This window comes from Nerophis lumbriciformis, linkage group LG11 (genome assembly GCF_033978685.3).
Source record: "Nerophis lumbriciformis linkage group LG11, RoL_Nlum_v2.1, whole genome shotgun sequence".
Lineage (NCBI taxonomy): Eukaryota > Metazoa > Chordata > Actinopteri > Syngnathiformes > Syngnathidae > Nerophis > Nerophis lumbriciformis.
The window spans coordinates 52,568,775-52,594,924 of NC_084558.2; the positions used below are offsets into that span (position 1 = coordinate 52,568,775).

General features: G+C 35.7%; 1 protein-coding gene across 2 annotated transcripts; it reads left to right on the forward strand.

The window, feature by feature from the left end:
- Positions 1-3,100: 3,100 nt before the first annotated feature.
- Positions 3,101-22,353, forward strand: cops4 (COP9 constitutive photomorphogenic homolog subunit 4 (Arabidopsis)). Of its 2 annotated transcripts, XM_061966340.1 has the most exons (10): positions 3,101-3,240; positions 5,705-5,784; positions 5,881-6,032; positions 6,120-6,223; positions 6,285-6,438; positions 12,201-12,351; positions 12,416-12,586; positions 12,650-12,765; positions 12,834-12,918; positions 21,808-22,353. In XM_061966340.1, exons 1-10 carry the CDS (start codon positions 3,167-3,169, stop codon positions 21,939-21,941), a joined length of 1,221 nt encoding a protein of 406 aa, XP_061822324.1. In that variant the 5' UTR covers positions 3,101-3,166; the 3' UTR covers positions 21,942-22,353. The 2 variants fall into 2 exon arrangements, with proteins under 2 accessions (XP_061822324.1, XP_061822323.1); XM_061966339.1 differs by having other exon boundaries at positions 12,416-12,765.
- Positions 22,354-26,150: the final 3,797 nt, after the last annotated feature.

Here is a 26,150-nt window from a genome sequence, read left to right on the forward strand (position 1 = left end):
AATTATTTCAAAATAAAATTCCCCAAATAAACAAATCGTAATTTTTTTTTTCAATACCGATTCATGAAAAAAATGCTTAAAACATACTGCAACCCATTTCATTAATTTTTGTCATTTTGTTTTAGATTAAAAAGATACATCACTCTATAACACAACGCCAGTCCGCGGTCTCGTCTTTAAACAGCAACTTCCGGTTCCAGTGTCAGAAAATGTGAAAAACATCTCATTCTTGACCGTTTTTTTTCCCGTAGTGATTTGTACTTTTGTTTTAAGTAATAACAATACAACATTTTTTTTAGGCAAAAATATTGTTTTCCTACAGGCAGGTAAATCCACGGCCTGGTCTTTAAATAGCAACTTCCGGTTCTGCTGTCGAAATATGTGAAAACATCTGTGGTCCGTTTTATGTTTTTGCTGACCGGTCATTTTAATTGTATTTATATGAAATATACAATTTTGATACAAAAGAACGCTTTGTTTTTCAATTATTTCAAAATAAAATTCCCCAAATAAACAAATCGTAATTTTTTTTTTCAATACCGATTCATGAAAAAAATGACCAAAACATACTGCAACCCATTTCATTAATTGTTTTCATTTTTTTCTTAGATTAAAAAGATACAGCACTCTATAACACAACGCCGGTCCGCGTTCTCGTCTTTAAACAGCAACTTCCGGTTCCAGTGTCAGAAAATGTGAAAAACGTCTCACTCTTGACCGTTTTTTTTTCCGTAGTGATTTGTACTTTTGTTTTAAGTAATAACAATACAACATTTTTTTTAGGGAATAATGTTGTTTTCCTACAGGCAGGTAAATCCACGGCCTGGTCTTAAAATAGCAACTTCCGGTTCTGCTGTCGAAATACGTGAAAACATATGTGGTCCGTTTTATGTTTTTGCTGACCGGTCATTTTAATTGTATTTATATGAAATATACAATTTTGATACCAAAGAACGCTTTGTTTTTCAATTATTTCAAAATAGAATTCCCCAAATAAACAAATCGTAATTTTTTTTTTCAATACCGATTCATGAAAAAAATGCTTAAAACATACTGCAACCCATTTCATTAATTTTTTTCATTTTTTTCTTAGATTAAAAAGATACATCACTCTATAACACAACGCCGGTCCGCGTTCTCGTCTTTAAACAGCAACTTCCGGTTCCAGTGTCAGAAAATGTGAAAAACATCTCACTCTTGACCGTTTTTTTTTCGTAGTGATTTGTACTTTTGTTTTAAGTAATAACAATACAACATTTTTTTTAGGCAATAATGTTGTTTTCCTACAGGCAGGTAAATCCACGGCCTGGCCTTTTAAATAGCAACTTCCGGTTCTGCTGTCGAAATACGTGAAAACATCTGTGGTCTGTTTTATGTTTTTGCTGACCGGTCATTTTAATTGTATTTATATGAAATATACAATTTTGATATAAAAGAACGCTTTGTTTTTCAATTCTTTCAAAATAAAGTTCCCCAAATAAACAAATCGTAATTTTTTTTTTCAATACCGATTCATGAAAAAAATGCTTAAAACATACTGCAACACATTTCATTAATTGTTTTCCTTTTTTTTCTTGGATTAAAAAGATACATCACTCTATAACACAACGCCGGTCCGCGGCCTCCTCTTTAAATAGCAACTTCCGGTTCCAGTGTCAGAAAATGTGGAAAAACATCTCACTCTAGACCGTTTTTTTTTCGTAGTGATTTGTACTTTTGTTTTAAGTAATAACAATACAACATTTTTTTTTAGGCAATAATGTTGTTTTCCTACAGGCAGGTAAATCCACGGCCTGGCCTTTTAAATAGCAACTTCCGGTTCTGCTGTCGAAATACGTGAAAACATCTGTGGTCCGTTTTATGTTTTTGCTGACCGGTCATTTTAATTGTATTTATATGAAATATACAATTTTGATACAAAAGAACGCTTTGTTTTTCAATTATTTCAAAATAAAATTCCCCAAATAAACAAATCGTAATTTTTTTTTTCAATACCGATTCATGAAAAAAATGCTTAAAACATACTGCAACCCATTTCATTAATTTTTTTCATTTTTTTCTTAGATTAAAAAGATACAGCACTCTATAACACAACGCCGGTCCGCGGTCTCGTCTTTAAACAGCAACTTCCGGTTCCAGTGTCAGAAAATGTGAAAAACATCTCACTCTAGACCGTTTTTTTTCGTAGTGATTTGTACTTTTGTTTTAAGTAATAACAATACAACATTTTTTTTTAGGCAATAATGTTGTTTTCCTACAGGCAGGTAAATCCACGGCCTGGCCTTTTAAATAGCAACTTCCGGTTCTGCTGTCGAAATACGTGAAAACATATGTGGTCCGTTTTATGTTTTTGCTGACCGGTCATTTTAATTGTATTTATATGAAATATACAATTTTGATACAAAAGAACGCTTTGTTTTTCAATTATTTCAAAATAAAATTCCCCAAATAAACAAATCGTAATTTTTTTTTTTCAATACCGATTCATGAAAAAAATGCTTAAAACATACTGCAACCCATTTCATTAATTTTTTTCATTTTTTTCTTAGATTAAAAAGATACATCACTCTATAACACAACGCCGGTCCGCGGTTCTCGTCTTTAAACAGCAACTTCCGGTTCCAGTGTCAGAAAATGTGAAAAAACATCTCACTCTTGACCAGTTTTTTTTCGTAGTGATTTGTACTTTTGTTTTAAGTAATAACAATACAACATTTTTTTTTAGGCAATAATGTTGTTTTCCTACAGGCAGGTAAATCCACGGCCTGGCCTTTTAAATAGCAACTTCCGGTTCTGCTGTCGAAATACGTGAAAACATCTGTGGTCCGTTTTATGTTTTTGCTGACCGGCCATTTTAATTGTATTTATATGAAATTTAAATACACAATAATTTGTCTTTGACAGTGAATGAGAAGAACGCTTTGTTTTTCAATTCTTTCAAAATAAAATTCCCCAAATAAGCCAATCGTCTTTTTTTTTTTTTTTTTTTAATACCGATTCATAAACAAAAATGACCAAAACATGCTGCGACCTATTTTGCACTAATGTTTTATTTTATTCAGAAATGTTTTTTCTTCGGCATTGCGATTGCTTGGTTGACGAGTCTGACGTCACCGGAAGTCTTTTGGCAGAGGAGCGGGTGTTGTTGACACCGGGACGGGCGACCATGGCTACCGACGTGCGGCAAGAGCTCGCACAGCTCATGAACTCAAGTGGCTCCCACAAAGACCTCGCCGCCAAGTACGTGACGTCTACTACAAACGTTTTGTTCCGTTTTATGCGGAACATTACACGTTATTTGTGAGCTGGAACGAATGGACGAGATGCTAAGCTAACGTGTGTAGCCTAGCTAGCTGTGTTCTCTTAATGCGTGGCTGATCAAAAGTGTGTTGGGAAATAACACGCGGTGATAGATCGTGGGAACATGACGTCGTCACTACGGACAACGAGCCACGCAAATGTTAGCGTCTTTTTGCGTGATTTCTGGTTCAAAGTAGCTAGCAGCTACTGTTTAGCCAACAGTGGATTTGACTTAGTCCCTCTTTGTTCATATAATAACTCAAATATATATAGTAAACATCCATTTTCTACCGCTTGTCCCTTCCGGGGTCGCGGGGTGTGCCGGAGCCTATCTCAGCTGCATTCGGGCGGGAGGCGGGGTACACCCTGGACAAGTCGCCACCTCATCACAGGGCCAACATTCACACACTAGGGACCATTTAGTGTTGCCAATCAACCTATCCCCAGGTGCATGTCTTTGGAGGTGGGAGGGGCCTATCCCCAGGTGCATGTCTTTGGAGGTGGGAGGGGCCTATCCCCAGGTGCGTGTCTTTGGAGGTGGGAGGAACCTATCCCTAGGTGCATGTCTTTGGAGGTGGGAGGGGCCTATCCCCAGGTGCATGTTTTTGGAGGTGGGAGGGGCCTATCCCCAGGTGCATGTCTTTGGAGGTGGGAGGGGCCTATCTCCAGGTGCATGTCTTTGAAGGTGGGAGGGGCCAACCCCAGGTGCATGTCTTTGGAGGTGGGAGGGGCCTATCCCCAGGTGCATGTCTTTGGATGGGGGAGGGGCCTACCCCCAGGTGCATGTCTTTGGAGGTGGGAGGGGCCAACCCCAGGTGCATGTCTTTGGAGGTGGGAGGGGCCTATCCCCAGGTGCATGTCTTTGGAGGGGGGAGGAGCCTATCTCCAGGTGCATGTCTTTGGAGGTGGGAGGGGTCTATCCCCAGGTGCATGTCTTTGGAGGTGGGAGGGGCCTATCCCTAGGTGCATGTCTTTGGAGGTAGGAGGGGCCTATCCCCAGGTGCATGTCTTTGAAGGTGGGAGGGGCCTATCCCCAGGTGCATGTCTTTGGAGGTGGGAGGGGCCTATCCCCAGGTGCGTGTCTTTAGAGGTGGGAGGGGCCTATCCCCAGGTGCATGTCTTTGGAGGTGGGAGGGAGCCGGAGTACCCGGAGGGAACCCACGCAGTCACAGGGAGAACATGCAAACTCCACACAGAAAGATCCCGAGCGCAGGATCGAACCCAGGACCTTCGTATTGTGAGGCAGACGCACTAACCCCTGTTCCACCGTGCTGCCAATATTTTTTCTGTGAAAATGTAAAAGAGGAACTCAAGGTAAAGCCGCTGCTCCTCCACATGGAGAGGAGCCAGATGAGGTGGTTTCGGGCATCTGGTCAGGATGCCACCCGAACGCCTCCCTAGGGAGGTGTTTAGGGCACGTCTGACCGGTAGGAGGCCACGGAGAAGACCCAGGACACGTTGGGAGGACTATGTTGGGAGGACTATGTCTCCCGGCCGGCCTCGGAACGCCTCAGGAAGAGCTGGACGAAGTGGCTGGTGTCGGAGGCAGATATTTACATATATCCGTATTTAAGTGTTACTTCTTTATTTTCATCATCATATTACAAAACAGCTAGTGTTTTTCTTCCAATTGTGGTCTTTTGGTTGTCTGCAAATACTGTGTGCTGACCTTGAATATGGAATGTAAGGAGGAGAGATGCTCCTTCTTTTATCTCTTCTTGAGTCCAGCTGCGGAGGACAATGGGCATGTGTTTGGGCTGGGAAGACAAGACAGCGAGGGTGGGAGGGAGAGAGACTTTATAGAATAGAAGCTTTCCATATTTTAGGGCAGACCATCTTCGCTGCGCGATTGAATGTTCTATGCTGGACTGGTCTCATTATATTTACAAAGCTTTGCAAATATATTACAAAATACCTATTCTGTCTCTGGTGGTTCTTCTACTCAGCTTTAAGTGTCGTAAAGAGCTTGAATTCCCTGAGAGGAACAACTGGTCCGAACGCAACACTGGGGCGAGGGAAGTCTGGGCTTTCCTGCTTAGGCTGCTGCCCCCGCGACCTGACCTCGGATAAGCGGAAGGATATATAAGGTTGTTTATTGACGCATATTATTTCCAGGCGTTTGTGGGACATACAAAATGATGTGGCGGGCCAGATCTGGGTTAGGGTTAACCCTAACCCTCTCTAGTCCCTGGGCTAAGGCCCATTCTCCCCGGTAACTCCGCTCCTAGTCCTGCGGGAGTGCCCGGTGCTAGCCGGTCGCGGTGCAGGACAACTTATCTGCCGCCATTCCAACATTCAAACTATTCTTACATCCATTCAAATGAATGATTAATCCTGTTATTAATCGTGAATTCAATATCAATCGTGATTTTTATTTTTGCTATAATCGTGTGATATCACCCAGATATCGACAAATCCTGGAAAAGGCGGTCCAGTTCACAGATGCGGATCAACTGGAGTCCTTGAAGGCCTTTGTGGAAGCGAGTAAGTCCTGCTTTCGTTCTGTTCCACCCTGACTTTGCGCTTTGCCTTCACGGCAGTTAAGAGTACAGTTTGCTTGTTTGCCCCCCGCATACTTAGTGGTGAATGAAAACGTGAGCCTGGTCATCTCCAGACAGCTGCTCACAGACTTCTGCACACATCTCCCCAACTTGCCGGACGCCACAGCCAAGGCGGTGTACCACTTCACCTTGGAGAAGATCCAGCCCAGGGTCATATCCTTCGAGGAACAAGTAAGGACTTTGTACTAACCCTCCGCACCGTCTCTGGCTCTGGCTCTGGCTCCTGGTGAACGCCAACGTGTTCTTGGCCGTGCGCAGGTGGCCTCCATCAGACAGCACTTAGCCACCATTTACGAAAAGGAGGGCGACTGGAGGAACGCGGCCCAGGTTTTGGTGGGGATCCCCCTGGAGACGGGACAGAAGTATGCCACCTTTTCCCACCCACCCGTGAGTCCGTCCGGGTCACTAAGCGTGTCTCCTCAGGCAGTACAACGTGGACTACAAGTTGGACACCTACCTGAAAATCGCCCGCCTCTACCTGGAGGACGACGACCCGGTGCAGGCCGAGGCCTACATCAACAGAGCCTCGCTGCTCCAGAACGAGTCCTCTAACGAGCAGCTGCAGATCCACTACAAGGTGAGGGCGGGGGTTCTTCAGCTTTTTGACCTCAGGGCCCAACTTTTCCACTACACACAGGCCCGGGGCCCACTCAAACATTGACACTGAATTTGTAATCTTGCTCTTGATTTGAATCCTATTTAATAATTATATCTAATTGTTTTTTTGAGTGACACCTAGTGGCCACAATAGTTCATCGAGTTAAGCTCATGACGCAGTAAGTTGAGTGATGCGGACACGCTTGTTACTGTGTCAGTAATATACCTCCATCATGATATCACATTGCAACATTGTTCAATGAATGTTACCTACGTCTAGCTTGTGTGCTTAGCTGTTGTGTAGCTGCTATTTATGACATATTTAGTTTTTAATTGTCTGGAATGCACTTTTGCTGTCTTTAAATTGAAGCAAAGTGATAAAACATTTTTATTTTGTGACACCTAGTGGGCACAATAGTTCATCAAGTTAAGCTCATGACGCAGTAAGTTGAGTGATGCGGACACGCTTGTTACTGGAGACTTTGTATGTGTCAGTAATATTCCACCGCAACATTGTTCAATGAATGTTACCTACGTCTAGCTTGTGTGCTTAGCTGTTGTGTAGCTGCTATTTATGACCTATTTAGTTTTTAATTGTCTGGAATACACTTTTGCTGTCTTTAAATTGAAGCAAAGTGCTAATAGTTTTTTTTTGTGTGACAACTAGTGGGCACAATAGTTCATCAGGACGCAGTAAGTTGAATGATGCGGACACGCTTGTTACTGGAGACTTTGTATGTGTCAGTAATATTCCACCGCAACATTGTTGAATGAATGTTACCTACGTCTAGCTTGTGTGCTTAGCTGTTGTGTAGCTGCTATTTATGACCTGTTTAGTTTTTAATTGTCTGGAATACACTTTTGCTGTCTTTAAATTGAAGCAAAGTGATAAAAAAAATGTTATTTTGTGACACCTAGTGGGCACAATAGTTCATCAAGTTAAGCTCATGACGCAGTAAGTTGAGTGATGCGGACACACTTGTTACTGGAGACTTTGTATGTGTAAGTAATATTCCACCGCAACATTGTTCAATGAATGTTGCCTACGTCTAGCTTGTGTGCTTAGCTGTTGTGTAGCTGCTATTTATGACATATTTAGTTTTTAATTGTCTGGAATACACTTTTGCTGTCTTTAAATTGAAGCGAAGTGCTAATAGTTTTTTTTTGTGTGACAACTAGTGGGCACAATAGTTCATCAGGACGCAGTAAGTTGAATGATGCGGACACGCTTGTTACTTGAGACTTTGTATGTGTCAGTAATATTCCACCGCAACATTGTTCAATAAATGTTGCCTACGTCTAGCTTGTGTGCTTAGCTGTTGTGTAGCTGCTATTTATGACCTATTTAGTTTTTAATTGTTTGGAATACACTTTTGCTGTCTTTAAATTGAAGCAAAGTGATGAAAAAAATTGTATTTTGTGACACCTAGTGGGCACAATAGTTCATCAAGTTAAGCTCATGACGCAGTAAGTTGAGTAATGCGGACACGCTTGTTACTGGAGACTTTGTATGTGTAAGTAATATTCCACCGCAACATTGTTCAATGAATGTTACCTACGTCTAGCTTGTGTGCTTAGCTGTAATGTAGCTGCTATTTATGACCTTTTTAGTTTTTAATTGTCTGAAATACACTTTTGCTGTCTTTAAATTGAAGCAAAGTGATACATTTTTTTCATTTTGTGACACCTAGTGGCCACAATAATTCATCAAGTTAAGCTCATGACGCAGTAAGTTGAGTAATGCGGACACGCTTGTTACTTGAGACTTTGTATGTGTAAGTAATATGCCACCGCAACATTGTTCAATGAATGTTACCTACGTCTAGCTTGTGTGCTTAGCTGTTGTGTAGCTGCTATTTATGACCTTTTTAGTTTTTAATTGTCTGGAATACACTTTTGCTGTCTTTAAATTGAAGCGAAGTGCTAATAGTTTTTTTTTGTGTGATAACTAGTGGGCACAATAGTTCATCAGGACGCAGTAAGTTGAATGATGCGGACACGCTTGTTACTTGAGACTTTGTATGTGTCAGTAATATTTCACCGCAACATTGTTCAATAAATGTTGCCTACGTCTAGCTTGTGTGCTTAGCTGTTGTGTAGCTGCTATTTATGACCTCTTTAGTTTTTAATTGTCTGGAATACACTTTTGCTGTCTTTAAATTGAAGCAAAGTGATAAAAAAATGTTATTTTGTGACACCTAGTGGGCACAATAGTTCATCAAGTTAAGCTCATGACGCAGTAAGTTGAGTGATGCGGACACGCTTGTTTCTGGAGACTTTGTATGTGTCAGTAATATTCCACCGCAACATTGTTCAATGAATGTTGCCTACGTCTAGCTTGTGTGCTTAGCTGTTGTGTAGCTGCTATTTATGACCTATTTAGTTTTTAATTGTCTGGAATACACTTTTGCTGTCTTTAAATTGAAGCAAAGTGATACATTTTTTTTTATTTTGTGACACCTAGTGGCCACAATAATTCATCAAGTTAAGCTCATGACGCAGTAAGTTGAGTAATGCGGACACGCTTGTTACTTGAGACTTTGTATGTGTAAGTAATATGCCACCGCAACATTGTTCAATGAATGTTACCTACGTCTAGCTTGTGTGCTTAGCTGTTGTGTAGCTGCTATTTATGACCTATTTAGTTTTTAATTGTCTGGAATACACTTTTGCTGTCTTTAAATTGAAGCAAAGTGCTAATAGTTTTTTTTGTGTGACAACTAGTGGGCACAATAGTTCATCAGGACGCAGTAAGTTGAATGATGCGGACACGCTTGTTACTGGAGACTTTGTATGTGTCAGTAATATTCCACCGCAACATTGTTCAATGAATGTTGCCTACGTCTAGCTTGTGTGCTTAGCTGTTGTGTAGCTGCTATTTATGACATATTTAGTTTTTAATTGTCTGGAATACACTTTTGCTGTTTTTAAATTGAAGCGAAGTGCTAATAGTTTTTTTCGTGTGACACCTAGTGGGCACAATAGTTCATCATGACGCAGTAAGTTGAATAATGCACACACGCTTGTTACTGGAGACTTTGTATGTGTAAGTAATATTCCACCGCAACATTGTTCAATGAATGTTACCTACGTCTAGCTTGTATGCTATTGTGTGCTTAGCTGTTGTGTAGCTGCTATATATATATATATACATATATGTATATATGTGTATATATATATATATATATATATATATATATATATATATATATATATATATATATATATATATATAAATAATTGAAGAATTAAAAATGAGTGTTGCTTAGAGCAAATAAATTGTCCATGAAAAGCAATAAATGAAAAAAAAAAAAAAAAAAAAAAAATGCTGCAGAGGGCAAAAGAATTGTTGATTAAAAAATATATATAAATAAAATAAAAAAGTTTACATTTTAAAATAAGTGCTGCTGAAAGCAAATAAATTGTTGATTAAAAACAATACATAAATAAATCTTTAAAAAAAAAAACCATGAGTGCTGCAGAGAGTGAATACATTTTTCATAGGCAATTATAAATAAATACAATTTTAAAATGTATATTAAAAATTGAGGCAACACATTAGGGGTGCACGTTTTGGCACATTTTCACCACTTTGTGTGCAACAGTAAAAGAGTTGGGAGTACCAGAGGACTCCAAACTACCCGCTCGCGAGACTTCATAAGATTAAAAAGCGGTCTGGAAAATGTGAGTTACTCGGGTCAATGACCGTGAATGACAGTAGCACAGCATTTACAAATGTGACCAAATCCAAACAACCTTCCCTAGTAATGGTGCAAAAAACAATACATTAAAAAAAAGTATATAACAACAACAAAAAACATGAGTGCTGCATAGAGCAAATACATTTTTCATAGACAACCATAAATAAGTAAACATTTTTAAAATGTAAATACAAAAATGAGGCAACACATTAGAGGTGCACGCTTTGGCACATTTTCACCACTTTGTGTGCAACAGTAAAAGAGTTGGGAGTACCAGAGGACTCCAAACTACCCGCTCGCGAGACTTCATAAGATTAAAAAGCGGTCTGGAAAATGTGAGTTACTCGGGTCAATGACCGTGAATGACAGTAGCACAGCATTTACAAATGTGACCAAATCCAAACAACCTTCCCTAGTAATGGTGCAAAAAACAATACATAAAAAAAAAGTATATAACAACAACAAAAAACATGAGTGCTGCATAGAGCAAATACATTTTTCATAGACAACCATAAATAAGTAAACATTTTTAAAATGTAAATACAAAAATGAGGCAACACATTAGAGGTGCACGCTTTGGCACATTTTCACCACTTTGTGTGCAACAGTAAAAGAGTTGGAAGTACCAGAGGACTCCAAACTACCCGCTCGCGAGACTTCATAAGATTAAAAAGCGGTCTGGAAAAGGTGAGTTACTCGGGTCAACGACCGTGAATGACAGTAACACAGCATTTACTAATATGACCAAATCCAAACAACCTTCCCAAGTAATGGTGCAAAAAACAATACATAATTAAAACTGTATAAAACAACAACAAAAAACATGAGTGCTGCATAGAGCAAATACATTTTTCATAGACAACTATAAATAAATAAACATTTTTAAAATGTAAATAAAAAAATGAGGCAACACATTAGAGGTGCACGTTTTGGCACATTTTCACCACTTTGTGTGCAACAGTAAAAGAGTTGGAAGTACCAGAGGACTCCAAACTACCCGCTCGCGAGACTTCATAAGATTAAAAAGCGGTCTGGAAAAGGTGAGTTACTCGGGTCAACGACCGTGAATGACAGTAACACAGCATTTACTAATATGACCAAATCCAAACAACCTTCCCAAGTAATGGTGCAAAAAACAATACATAATTAAAACTGTATAAAACAACAACAAAAAACATGAGTGCTGCATAGAGCAAATACATTTTTCATAGACAACTATAAATAAATAAAAAAATTTAAAATGTAAATAAAAAAATGAGGCAACACATTAGAGGTGCACGTTTTGGCACATTTTCACCACTATATGTGCAACAGTAAAAGAGTTGGAAGTACCAGAGGACTCCAAACTACCCGCTCGCGAGACTTCATAAGATTAAAAAGCGGTCTGGAAAACGTGAGTTACTCGGGTCAACGACCGTGAATGACAGTAGCACAGCATTTACTTATATGACCAAATCCAAACAACCTTCCCAAGTAATGGTGCAAAAAAAATGCAAGCAACAAAAAAAAAGTCATCACACTTAACATAACCTGCTGTTATAAAAGACAAAGACATTTTAAATGACATCCATTCAAAGCCATTACAAAGCATGATGGGAAAAAGGTCAAACCCTATCCACACTTGCTTGATATTTCTGATTGAATACAAAACTTTAAAAACCTCTTAAGGCCCAAGCTGTTTGTTTACATGCTTTTTTTTCTTCTTCTCTTTGCTATTTGGGCTTATTGGACCCTAATTAGAATAAAAACTAAGAATCATCTTTTGATATGATGTACTTAGTCCATAAGTACACAAACGTGTACTTCGTGTTTAGTGACATGCTAATTCTTATTTTTACACTTTTTTTTTTTTTCCAAATTCCATTGTATGTTATACTCTTCTGACAATAAGAGTGTCTATAAGACCCCAATTCAGTAGTGTACACCATTTTGGAAGTCAGAGCTAAAAGGTGCTGTCCACGTATGTGGACACTAAGCCTTTAGAGGTTTTAAGGAGTGTAAATATTGGAGTTTGATTGGTAATTGCTGTCCTCCTCCTCAGGTTTGCTACGCCAGAGTCCTGGACTTCCGCAGGAAGTTCATCGAGGCGGCGCAGAGGTACAACGAGCTGTCCTACAAGTCCATCGTCCACGAGACCGAGCGTCTGGAGGCCCTCAAGCACGCGCTCAACTGCACCATCTTGGCGTCGGCAGGTAGGACGCCACACACCCGGCGTGGCCCCACGCCAGCCACACCCTGACTGTGCGGGTGTTGCAGGCCAGCAGCGTTCCCGCATGCTGGCCACGCTCTTCAAGGACGAGCGCTGCCAGCAGCTGGCGGCCTACGGCATCCTGGAGAAGATGTACCTGGACCGCATCATCAGAGGCAACCAGCTGCAGGAGTTTGCCGCCATGCTCATGCCGCACCAGAAGGCCACCACGGCGGACGGTCAGCTCGCCGGATCCCAAGAAAAGAAAAGTCCTAAAAGTAAACTTGTGCTTCCGGTCTCAGGCTCCAGCATCCTGGACCGAGCCGTGATCGAACACAACCTGCTGTCGGCCAGCAAGCTCTACAACAACATCACCTTCGAGGAGCTGGGAGCGCTGCTGGAGATACCGCCCGCTAAGGCCAGCACCTTTTTCTGCACGCCATTGTTGGGAGTGTGCCGCTGCTGAAATGTTTCTGCTGCTTGTAGGCGGAGAAGATCGCCTCGCAGATGATCACGGAGGGTCGCATGAACGGCTTCATCGACCAGATCGACAGCATCGTGCACTTTGAAAGTGAGTTCACTTCAACATAAAATGTTTATGTCCTTCGTCGTCGGGACAAAGTGGAAGTATGGAAGCAAGGTTGGTTGCATGAACAAAGGCACTCGCTCTCTGGTAACCTAGCAATGCAGGAAGTGGTCACTGTCACACGCTAACAGCCAATCAGGTCACAGCATCAACTATCTAATTTGGTTGCACTTTTGGTTGTCGGGCAGACAGCAAAGGAATTTTTCATCTAAAAAAGTATAAATAAATAAAACATTAAAAAAAAAACTGAGTGCTGCTTAGTGCGAAGAATTTGTTGATAAAAAACAATAAATAAATGAAGAATTAAAAATGAGTGATGCTGAGAGCAAATAAATTGTCCATGAAAAGTAATAAATAAATAAAACACAAAAAAAGAGTGCTGCAGAGGGCAAAGGAACTGTTGATAAAAATGTAAAAAAAATAAAACTTTTTTTTTTAAATAAGTGCTGCTGAGAGCAAATAAATTGATTAAACACAATACATAAATAAAACTGTAAAAAAATTAATTAAAACATGAGTGCTGCAGAGAGCGAATACATTTTTCAGCAATAACTATAAATAAATACAATTTTAAAATGTAAATGAAAAAAATGAGTGCTGCTGAGTGCGAAGAATTTGTTGATAAAAAAACAATAAATAAATGAAGAATTCAAAATGAGTGTTGCTGAGAGCAAATAAATTGTCCATGAAAAGTAATAAATAAATAAAAAATAACAAAAAAGAGTGCTGCAGAGGGCAAAGGAACTGTTGATAAAAATTTAAAAAAAAATAAAACTTTTTTTTTTTAAATAAGTGCTGCTGAGAGCAACGAAATTGTTGATTAAAAACAATACATAAATAAAAATAAAAAATAAATTAAAACATGAGTTTAAAGAATTTGTTGATAAAAAACAATAAATAAATGAAGAATTCAAAATGAGTGTTGCTGAGAGCAAATAAATTGTCAATGAAAAGCAATAAATAAATAAAAAAGAAAAAAAGGGTGCTGCAGAGGGCAAAAGAATTGTTGATAAAAAAAATATTAAATTACAAATAAAAAATTTAAATAAGTGCTGCTGAGAGCAAATAAATTGTTGATGAAAAACAATACATAAATAAAACTTTAAAAAACCCAAAAAAACATGAGTGCTGCAGACAGCAAATACATTTTTCATAGACAACTATAAATAAATACAATTTTAAAATGTAAATTAAAAAAATGAGTGCTGCTGAGTGCAAAGAATTTGTTGATAAAAAACAATAAATAAATGAAGAATTAAAAATGAGTGTTGCTGAGAGCGAATAAATTGTCCATGAAAAGTAATAAATAAATAAAAAATAACAAAAAAGAGTGCTGCAGAGGGCAAAGGAACTGTTGATAAAAATTTAAGAAAATAAACCTTTTTTTTTTTTTTTAAGTACCGGTAAGTGCTGCTGAGAGCAAATAAATTGATTAAACACAATACATAAATAAAACTAAAAAAATAAATTAAAACATGAGTGCTGCAGAGAGCGAATACATTTTTCAGCGATGAATACATTTTTCAGCGATAACTATAAATAAATACAATTTTAAAATGTAAATTAAAAAAATGAGTGCTGCTGAGTGCCTAAGAATTTGTTGATAAAAAAACAATAAATAAATGAAGAATTCAAAATGAGTGTTGCTGAGAGCGAATACATTGTCCATGAAAAACAATAATAATTTTTATTTATTATTTATAATAAATAAATAAAACTGGAAAAAAAAGGAGTGGTGCAGAGGGCAAAGGAATTGTTAATAATAAAAAAAAAAGTTTTTTAAATAAAATTAAAAAATAAATAAATAAAACAATTTTTTTAAATAAGTGCTGCTGAGAGCAAATAAATTGTTGATTAAAAACAATACATAAATTAAAATAAAAAATAAATTAAAACATGAGTTTAAAGAATTTGTTGATAAAATACAATAAATAAATGAAGAATTCAAAATAAGTGCTGCTGAGAGCAAATAAATTGATTAAACACAATACATAAATAAAACTGTAAAAAATCAATTAAAACATGAGTGCTGCAGAGAGCGAATACATTTTTCAGCGATGAATACATTTTTCATAGACAACTATAAATAAATACAATTTTAAAATGTAAATTAAAAAAATGAGTGCTGCTGAGTGCGAAGAATTTGTTGATAAAAAAACAATAAATAAATGAAGAATTCAAAATGAGTGTTGCTGAGAGCGAATAAATTGTCCATGAAAAACAATAATAATTTTTTATTTATTATTTATAATAAATAAATAAAACTGAAAAAAAAACAACAGGAGTGGTGCAGAGGGCAAAGGAATTGTTGATAAAAAATGTTTTTTAAATAAAATTAAAAAATAAATAAATAAAACCATTTTTTTAAATAAGTGCTGCTGAGAGCAAATAAATTGTTGATTAAAAACAATACATAAATAAAACTTTAAAAAACCCAAAAAAACATGAGTGCTGCAGACAGCAAATACATTTTTCATAGACAACTATAAATAAATACAATTTTAAAATGTAAATTAAAAAAATGAGTGCTGCTGAGTGCAAAGAATTTGTTGATAAAAAACAATAAATAAATGAAGAATTAAAAATGAGTGTTGCTGAGAGCGAATAAATTGTCCATGAAAAGTAATAAATAAATAAAAAATAACAAAAAAGAGTGCTGCAGAGGGCAAAGGAACTGTTGATAAAAATTTAAGAAAATAAACCTTTTTTTTTTTAAGTACCGGTAAGTGCTGCTGAGAGCAAATAAATTGATTAAACACAATACATAAATAAAACTAAAAAAATAAATTAAAACATGAGTGCTGCAGAGAGGGAATACATTTTTCAGCGATGAATACATTTTTCAGCGATAACTATAAATAAATACAATTTTAAAATGTAAATTAAAAAAATGAGTGCTGCTGAGTGCGAAGAATTTGTTGATAAAAAACAATAAATAAATGAAGAATTCAAAATGAGTGTTGCTGAGAGCGAATACATTGTCCATGAAAAACAATAATAATTTTTATTTATTATTTATAATAAATAAATAAAACTGAAAAAAAAGGAGTGGTGCAGAGGGCAAAGGAATTGTTAATAAAAAAAAAAAAGTTTTTTAAATAAAATTAAAAAATAAATAAATAAAACCATTTTTTTAAATAAGTGCTGCTGAGAGCAAATAAATTGTTGATTAAAAACAATACATAAATAAAAATAAAAAATAAATTAAAACATGAGTTTAAAGAATTTGTTGATAAAATACAATAAATAAATGAAGAATTCAAAATAAGTGCTGCTGAGAGCAAATAAATTGATTAAACACAATACATAAATAAAACTGTAAAAAATAAATTAAAACATGAGTGCTGCAGAGAGCAAATACATTTTTCAGCGATGAATACATTTTTCATAGACAACTATAAATAAATACAATTTTAAAATGTAAATTAAAAAAATGAGTGCTGCTGAGTGCGAAGAATTTGTTGATAAAAAAACAATAAATAAATGAAGAATTCAAAATGAGTGTTGCTGAGAGCGAATAAATTGTCCATGAAAAACAATAATAATTTTTATTTATTATTTATAATAAATAAATAAAACTGGAAAAAAAGGAGTGGTGCAAAGGGCAAAGGAATTGTTGATATAAAAAATGTTTTTTAAATAAAATTAAAAAATAAATAAATAAAACAATTTTTTTAAATAAGTGCTGCTGAGAGCAAATAAATTGTTGATTAAAAACAATACATAAATAAAACTTTAAAAAACCCAAAAAAACCATGAGTACTGCAGAGAGCAAATACATTTTTCATAGACAACTATAAATAAATACAATTTTAAAATGTAAATTAAAAAAATGAGTGCTGCTGAGTGCGAAGAATTTGTTGATGAAAAACAATAAATAAATGAAGAATTAAAAATGAGTGTTGCTGAGAGCAAATAAATTGTCCATGAAAAGCAATAAATAAAGAAAAAAGAAAAAAAAAGGGTTCTGCAGAGGGCAAAAGAATTGTTGATAAAAAAAAAAAATTTAAATTGCGAATAAAACATTTAAATAAGTGCTGCTGAGAGCAAATAAATTGATTAAAAACAATAAATAAAACTGTAATAAATAAATGAAAACATGAGTGCTGCAGAGAGCGAATACATTTTTCATAGACAACTAGTGTGTGAATGTGAGTGTGAATGTTGTCTGTCTATCTGTGTTGGCCCTGCGATGAGGTGGCGACTTGTCCAGGGTGTACACCGCCTTCCGCCCGATTGTAGCTGAGATAGGCTCCAGCGACCCCGAAGGGAATAAGCGGTAAAAAATGGATGGATGGATGAACTATAAATAAATACCATTTTAAAATGTGAATTAAAAAAATGAGTGCTGCTGAGTGCGAATAATTTGTTGATAAAAAACAATAAATAAATGAAGAATTCAAAATGAGTGTTGCTGAGAGCGAAGAATTTGTTGATAAAAAGTAATTAAAAATGAGTTTTGTTGAGAGCGAATAAATTGTCCATGAAAAACAATAAATAAATAAAACTGAAAGAAAAAAAAGGAGTGGTGCAGAGGGCAAAGGAATTGTTGATAAAAAAACATTTTTTAAATAAAATTAAAAAATAAATAAATAAAACCATTTTTTAAATAAGTGCTGCTGAGAGTAAAGAAATTGTTGATTAAAAACAATACATAAATAAAACTGTAAAAAATAAAATAAACATGAGTGCTGGAGAGAGCGAATACATTTTTCATAGACAACTATAAATAAATACCATTTTAAAATGTGAATAAAAAAAATGAGTGCTGCTGAGTGAAAATAATTTGTTGATAAAAACAATAAATGAATGAAGAATTAAAAATAAGTGTTGCTGAGAGCGAATAAAATGTCCATAAATAGCAATAAATAAATAAAACGGGGGGGGAAAAATAAAAAATGAGTGCTGCAGAGGGCAAAGAAATTGTTGATAAAAAAAAAAAAGTAATTTAAAAAAAAATAAATGCTGCTAAGAGCAAAGAAATTGTTGATTAAAAACAATACATAAATAAAACTTTAAAAAAAACCATGAGTGCTGCAGAGAGCAAATACATTTTTCATAGACAACTATAAATAAATACCATTTTAAAATGTAAATAAAAAAATGAGTGCTGCCGAGTGCGAATAATTTGTTGATAAAAAAGTAATTAAAAATGAGTGTTGCTGAGAGAGAATAAATTGTCCATGAAAAGCAATAAATAAATAAAACTGAAGGAAAAAAAAAAAAAAAAGAGTGCTGCACAGGGCAAAGGAATTGTTGATAAAAAAATATATGTAAATAAAATACAAAAATAAAAAATGTTAAATGAGTGTTGCTGAGAGAGAATAAATTGTTAATGAAAAGCAATAAATAAATAAAACTGAAAAAAAAATGAGTGCTGCAGAGGGCAGATTAAAACATTTACATAAATAAAACTGTAAAAGACAAATAAAACAGTCCTGCAGAGAGCAAATACATTTTTTTATAGACAACTATAAATAAATACCATTTTAAAAATGTAAAAAAAAAAAAAGAGTGCTGCTGAGTGTGAAGAATTTGTTGATTAAAAAAACAATAAAAAAGTCATTAAAAATGAGTGTTGCTGAGAGCAAAGAATTTGTCCATGAAAAACAATAAATAAATAAAATTGTAAAAAAAAAAAAATAAAAATAAAAAAATAGTGCTGGAGAGAGCAGATACATTTTTCATAAAAATCTATAAATAAATACAATTTTGATAAATAGATTTAAAATGAGTGCTGCAGAAACCGAAGAAATTGTCATTTGATACATTAAAGACATACATATATATATATATATGTATATATATATATATATATATATATATATATATATGTATATATATATATATGTATGTGTGGGAAAAAAAATCACAAGACTACTTCATCTCTACAGGCCTGTTTCATGAGGGGTTCCCTCAATCATCAGGAGATTTTCTGATGATTCTCAATCTCCTGATGATTGAGGGAACCCCTCATGAAACAGGCCTGTAGAGATGAAGTAGTCTTGTGATTTTTTTCCCCACACATACATATATTGCGCTCTACTACGGTATCGAGCACTATTTTTTGGATAACCTTATTAAGACATATATATATATATATATATATATATATGACGTCACTATGGGAAGTTTTGACGGAGCAGAAACGTGTGAACTCGTTGGGAGTTTCCTCCTCTCCCAGCTCGCTAGCCTCAATCTGAACCTTGGTATTTACCGTGATGACGGACTGGCAGTGTGTCGCGCCTCACCAAGGAGCAGCGAGAATACCAAGAAGCGCATATGCCAAATTTTCAAAGAGAACGGCCTACGGATCACGATTGAAGCCAACAAGCAAACCGTCAACTTCCTTGACGTCACTTTCAACCTGAGAAATAACAGCTACCAACCATTCACGAAACCCAACACAACACTCCAATACGTGCACCATGACAGCAACCACCCACCCACCACCACGAAAAGAATACCTACCGGAATCAATAAAAGGCTATCGATGCTGTCATCTAGCAAAGCTGAATTTGACCAAGCAACCCCCCCGTACCAAAAAGCCCTTGATGAAAGCGGATACAATTTCACCCTCACCTATGAACCCACGCCAGGAAACCAGCCAAAAAAGAACAGAAAACGGAACGACATCATCTGGTACAACCCCCCATACAGCAAAAACGTCTCAACGAACATTGGACACAAATTCCTCAATCTGATTGACAAACACTTTCCCAAAGACAACATCCTAAGAAAAGTATTCAACAAGAACAACATTAAATTGAGCTACAGCTGCATGAACAATATACGACAAATCATCTCAAACCACAACGAAACAATTGCAAATGAGCCGTCGGCCCTCAGACAGAGCGACTCCAAAACCAACAAAGGATGTAACTGTCGAAAGAAACCTGATTGCCCCCTCAACGGGGGGTGCTTACAAACATCAGTTGTCTACCAATCTAAGGTAATACGCAAGGACACTAACACATCCGACACATATGTAGGATTAACCGAGGGAGAATTCAAAACCAGATGGAACAATCACAAGGCTTCTTTCAGGAACAAAAACCTGCGAAATACCACAGAACTCAGCAAACACATTTGGGACCTCAAAGACAATAATGTTGAATATTCAATAACATGGCAAATTCTTGCATCCAGCACACCTTACAATAGTGGTAATAAAAGATGCAACCTATGCTTGAAAGAGAAACCGTTTATTATTTACCGTCCAGACCTGTCATCCCTCAACAAGCGCAGCGAAATTGTAACAACATGCCGCCATAGACGGAAACACCTCCTAGGTAACACATGAGCCAATCACCACGCCCCTAGGCCAGCCTGTACCCACCCACTCTGTGCCCTATATAAACCATGGTATGCGAATGCTCCCATTAAAATCTCCTGACGATTGAGGGTACCCCCCCTCATGAAACAGGCCTGTAGAGATGAAATAGTCTTGTGATTTTTTTCCCACACATACATATATATATATATATATATATATATATATATATGCATGTATGTAATGTATGTTGTGTGTGGGTATGTATATATGTAAAGTATGTAATGTTTATATAAACATGTATGTATATATGTATGTAAGTATATACAGTGGTGGTCATAAGTGTACACTTGTAAAGAACATCATGTCATGGATGTCTTGAGTTTCCAATCATTTCTACAACTCTTATTTTTTTGTGATAGAGTGATTGGAGCACATACCGTATTTTTCGGAGTACCGTATTTTCCGCACCATAAGGCGCCCTGGGTTATAAGCCGCGCCTTCAATGAACGGCATATTTCAAAACTTTGTCCACCTATAAGCCGCCCGGTGTTGTAAGCCGCATCTAACTGCGCTAAAGGAATGTCAAAAAAACAGTCAGATAGGTCAGTCAAACTTTAATAATATATTAAAAACCAGCGTGATGTGGGCGCGCATGGAGTCGTATATCAACATGGACGGAGCTGCGTGAAAAAAGCCACCCGGCCTCTTCGCGTAAACTTAAACTTACCTTAACCACTCGCTCATCTTTTCTTCATCCATCCCTTCGAGTTAGCTTTTATGATGACGCCGGCTGGAAAGGTCTCTTTTGGCAAGGTCTTCCTTTTGAATATCACCATGGGTGGAAGTTTCTGGCCATTAGCATGGCAAGCTAGAACCACAGTGAAGGATGACTTCTCATTCCCTGTGGTGCGAATATTCACCGTACGTGCTCCCGTTGTATCCACAGTGCGCTTCACAGGAATATCAGTTGCTGTGAAATAGTAATCCGTGTGCGGATGGAGAGATTGCGTCTTTTCATGAACCGGATCCCTGTCACTTGGTAGGAGCCATTTTGTGGTCTTTACAGATGTAAACACACAAAGGAAATGATAATATCCGCGCGCTTTTTCTTCTTCTACGCGGGCGGGTGGTTGCTTACAGTAGAAGAAGAAGCGCTTCCTGTTCTACCGGGAAAAAAGATGGCGGCTGTTTACCGAAGTTGCGAGACGGAAACTTTATGAAAATGAATCTTAATATTTATCCATATATAAAGCGCACCGGGTTATAAGGCGCACTGTCAGCTTTTGAGAAAATGTGTGGTTTTTAGGTGCGCCTTATAGTGCGGAAAATACGCACCAGAGTATAAGTCGCACCTGCCGAAAATGCATAATAAAGAAGGAAAAAAACATATAAATCGCACTGGAGCCCGGCCAAACTATGAAAAAAAACTGCGACTTATAGTCCGAAAAATACGGTACTTGTTGCTCACAAAAAACATTCATGAAGTTTGCTTCTTTTATGAATTTATTACGGCTCTACTGAAAATGTGAGTATATGTGTAGTGTGTAGATGTGTCCAGTAGGGGTCTCCCTGGTGCTAAAAGTGTGACTCTTGTTTAGCACGAGAGCCGCTGCCCACCTGGGACAAGCAGATCCAGTCTCTGTGTTTCCAAGTCAACAACCTCCTGGAGAAGGTCCGACAGGCGGCTCCTGAGTGGGCGGCCCAGGCCTTGGAGAGCCAGATGACTCAGTAACATGTCTTCCTCGCTCAAAGGCCAGGACACATCAAATTGAAATTGTTTCTGAGGTCATTTGGCTGCTGATCTCCTCACCTTCATCTGCCGCCCGTGTCCTAAGTCCCGCCAAACACGCACTTGGGATTAAAAGTAGGAAGTAGTCGCTGGACGTTCCCTCCTTTAAGTCTTTCTTGTTGTTTGCTGCGGTTAAAAGGAACTCTGTGTGCATCCTCGCCACATGCTGGCAGCTCATTGTCCAGCACAGCTCTGTTTCCCCCTCCCCAACTTTATTTGTATTTGATTTTTTGTTTTTTTAGCAGCAAAGAAAACTGGTACAAACCAGTATTGAGTATTAAAACATGCAAAAAGACCAAGAGCAGACATTTAAATAAAGGTCAGGGATCATGTCAGAGTCCAGCACTGCTCTTCAGCGAGTCTAACAAGAGTTTTTCTTTTCAATATTTCCCCTTTTTGGTAAACTAATGTACAGAAGTAGCATTTTCATTATCATCCATGGTAGTCTGAACCAATTCTAACGTACACTACATCATTATTAATATATTAGCATGCTAACATTAGCATGAAAACTGATAAATTAGCATCATTAATCTCAAAATCCAAGATCTTTAAGTTTAAAGATATACACATACACATAATGGGCTCAATTGCTAGCTGGAAATGTTAGCATGCTAACGCTAATGTCTTGCCAAGTATCAACATCCGTATTTCTTAGGTTGAGTAACATTAGCTAAAATATGAAAATAATATATTAGCATGAAAACAGATAAAATTAGCATTTTAATATTTCGCCAAGTATCAACATCCATATTTCTTAGGCTGAAATGAGTAACATTAGCTAAAATATGAAAATAATATATTAGCATGCTAACATTAGCATGAAAACCGACACATTAGCATACTTCTGATATGGCAACAAGTATCAAACTCCAAGATTTTTAGGTTAAAAGATATACACATAATTAGCTAAATTGCCAAAATAGGTAAAATATTAGCATAAAATATTAGCATGCTAATGTTAGCAGAGAAATGAGCGTACTTCTAATATGGCGCCAAGTATCAAAGTCCAAAATTTTAAGGTTAAAAGATATACACATAATTAGCTAAATTGCTAGCAGAAAATTTTAGCATGCTAATGCTAATGTCTTGCCAAGTATCAACATCCGTATTTCTTAGGTTGAGTAACATTAGCTAAAATATGAAAATAATATATTAGCATGAAAACAGATAAAATTAGCATCATTTTAATATTTCGCCAAGTATCAACATCCATATTTCTTAGGTTGAAATGAGTAACATTAGCTAAAATATGAAAATAATATATTAGCATGCTAACATTAGCATGAAAACCGACACATTAGCATACTTCTGATATGGCAACAAGTATCAAAATCCAAGATTTTTAGGTTAAAAGATATACACATAATTAGCTAAATTGCTAAAATAGGTAAAATACTAGCATAAAATATTAGCATGCTAATGTTAGCAGAGAAATGAGCGTACTTCTAATATGGCGCCAAGTATCAAAGTCCAAAATTTTAAGGTTAAAAGACATACACATAATTAGCTAAATTGCTAGCAGAAAATTTTAGCATGCTAATGCTAATGTCTTGCCAAGTATCAACATCCGTATTTCTTAGGTTGAGTAACATTAGCTAAAATATGAAAATAATATATTAGCATGAAAACAGATAAAATTAGCATCATTTTAATATTTCGCCAAGTATCAACATCCATATTTCTTAGGTTGAAATGAGTAACATTAGCTAAAATATGAAAATAATATATTAGCATGCTAACATTAGCATGAAAACCGACACATTAGCATACTTCTGATATGGCAACAAGTATCAAAATCCAAGATTTTTAGGTTAAAAGATATACACATAATTAGCTAAATTGCTAAAATAGGTAAAATACTAGCATAAAATATTAGCATGCTAATGTTAGCAGAGAAATGAGCGTACTTCTAATATGGCGCCAAGTATCAAAGTCCAAAATTTTAAGGTTAAAAGATATACACATAATTAGCTAAATTGCTAGCAGAAAATTTTAGCATGCTAATGCTAATGTCTTGCCAAGTATCAACATCCATATTTCTTAGGTTGAGTAACATTAGCTAAAATATGAAAATAATATATTAGCATGAAAACAGATAAAATTAGCATCATTTTAATATTTCGCCAAGTATCAACATCCATATTTCTTAGGTTGAAATGAGTAACATTAGCTAAAATATGAAAATAATATATTAGCATGCTAACATTAGCATGAAAACCGACACATTAGCATACTTCTGATATGGCAACAAGTATCAAAATCCAAGATTTTTAGGTTAAAAGATATACACATAATTAGCTAAAATAGGTAAAATACTAGCATAAAATATTAGCATGCTAATGTTAGCAGAGAAATGAGCGTACTTCTAATATGGCGCCAAGTATCAAAATCCAAAATTTTAAGGTTAAAAGATATACACATAATTAGCTAAATTGCTAGCAGAAAATTTTAGCATGCTAATGCTAATGTCTTGCCAAGTATCAACATCCGTATTTCTTAGGTTGAGTAACATTAGCTAAAATATGAAAATAATATATTAGCATGAAAACAGATAAAATTAGCATCATTTTAATATTTCGCCAAGTATCAACATCCATATTTCTTAGGTTGAAATGAGTAACATTAGCTAAAATATGAAAATAATATATTAGCATGCTAACATTAGCATGAAAACCGACACATTAGCATACTTCTGATATGGCAACAAGTATCAAAATCCAAGATTTTTAGGTTAAAAGATATACACATAATTAGCTAAATTGCTAAAATAGGTAAAATACTAGCATAAAATATTAGCATGCTAATGTTAGCAGAGAAATGAGCGTACTTCTAATATGGCGCCAAGTATCAAAATCCAAAATTTTACGGTTAAAAGATATACACATAATTAGCTAAATTGATAGCAGAAAATTTTAGCATGCTAATGCTAATGTCTTGCCAAGTATCAACATCCATATTTATTTAGGTTGAAATGAGTAACATTAGCTAAAATATGAAAATAATATATTAGCATGCTAACATTGGCATGATAACCGATACATTAGCATACTTTTTTTTAGGTTAAAAGATATACACATAATTAGCTAAATTGCTAAAATAGGTAAAATAGCATGCTAATGTTAGCAGAGACACGAGCGTACTTCTAATATGGCGCCAAGTATCAAAGTCCAAAATTTTAAGGTTAAAAGATATACACATAATTAGCTAAATTGCTAGCAGAAAATTTTAGCATGCTAATGCTAATGTCTTGCCAAGTATCAACATCCATATTTATTTAGGTTGAAATGAGTAACATTAGCTAAAATATGAAAATAATATATTAGCATGCTAACATTAGCATGATAACGATACATTAGCATACTTTTTTTTAGGTTAAAAGATATACACATAATTAGCTAAATTGCCAAAAAAGGTAAAATACTAGCATAAAATATTAGCATGCTAATGTTAGCAGAGAAATGAGCGTACTTCTAATATGGCGCCAAGTATCAAAGTCCAAAATTTTAAGGTTAAAAGACATACACATAATTAGCTAAATTGCTAGCAGAAAATTTTAGCATGCTAATGCTAATGTCTTGCCAAGTATCAACATCCGTATTTCTTAGGTTGAGTAACATTAGCTAAAATATGAAAATAATATATTAGCATGAAAACAGATAAAATTAGCATCATTTTAATATTTCGCCAAGTATCAACATCCATATTTCTTAGGTTGAAATGAGTAACATTAGCTAAAATATGAAAATAATATATTAGCATGCTAACATTAGCATGAAAACCGACACATTAGCATACTTCTGATATGGCAACAAGTATCAAAATCCAAGATTTTTAGGTTAAAAGATATACACATAATTAGCTAAATTGCTAAAATAGGTAAAATACTAGCATAAAATATTAGCATGCTAATGTTAGCAGAGAAATGAGCGTACTTCTAATATGGCGCCAAGTATCAAAGTCCAAAATTTTAAGGTTAAAAGATATACACATAATTAGCTAAATTGCTAGCAGAAAATTTTTGCATGCTAATGCTAATGTCTTGCCAAGTATCAACATCCATATTTATTTAGGTTGAAATGAGTAACATTAGCTAAAATATGAAAATAATATATTAGCATGCTAACATTAGCATGATAACCGATACATTAG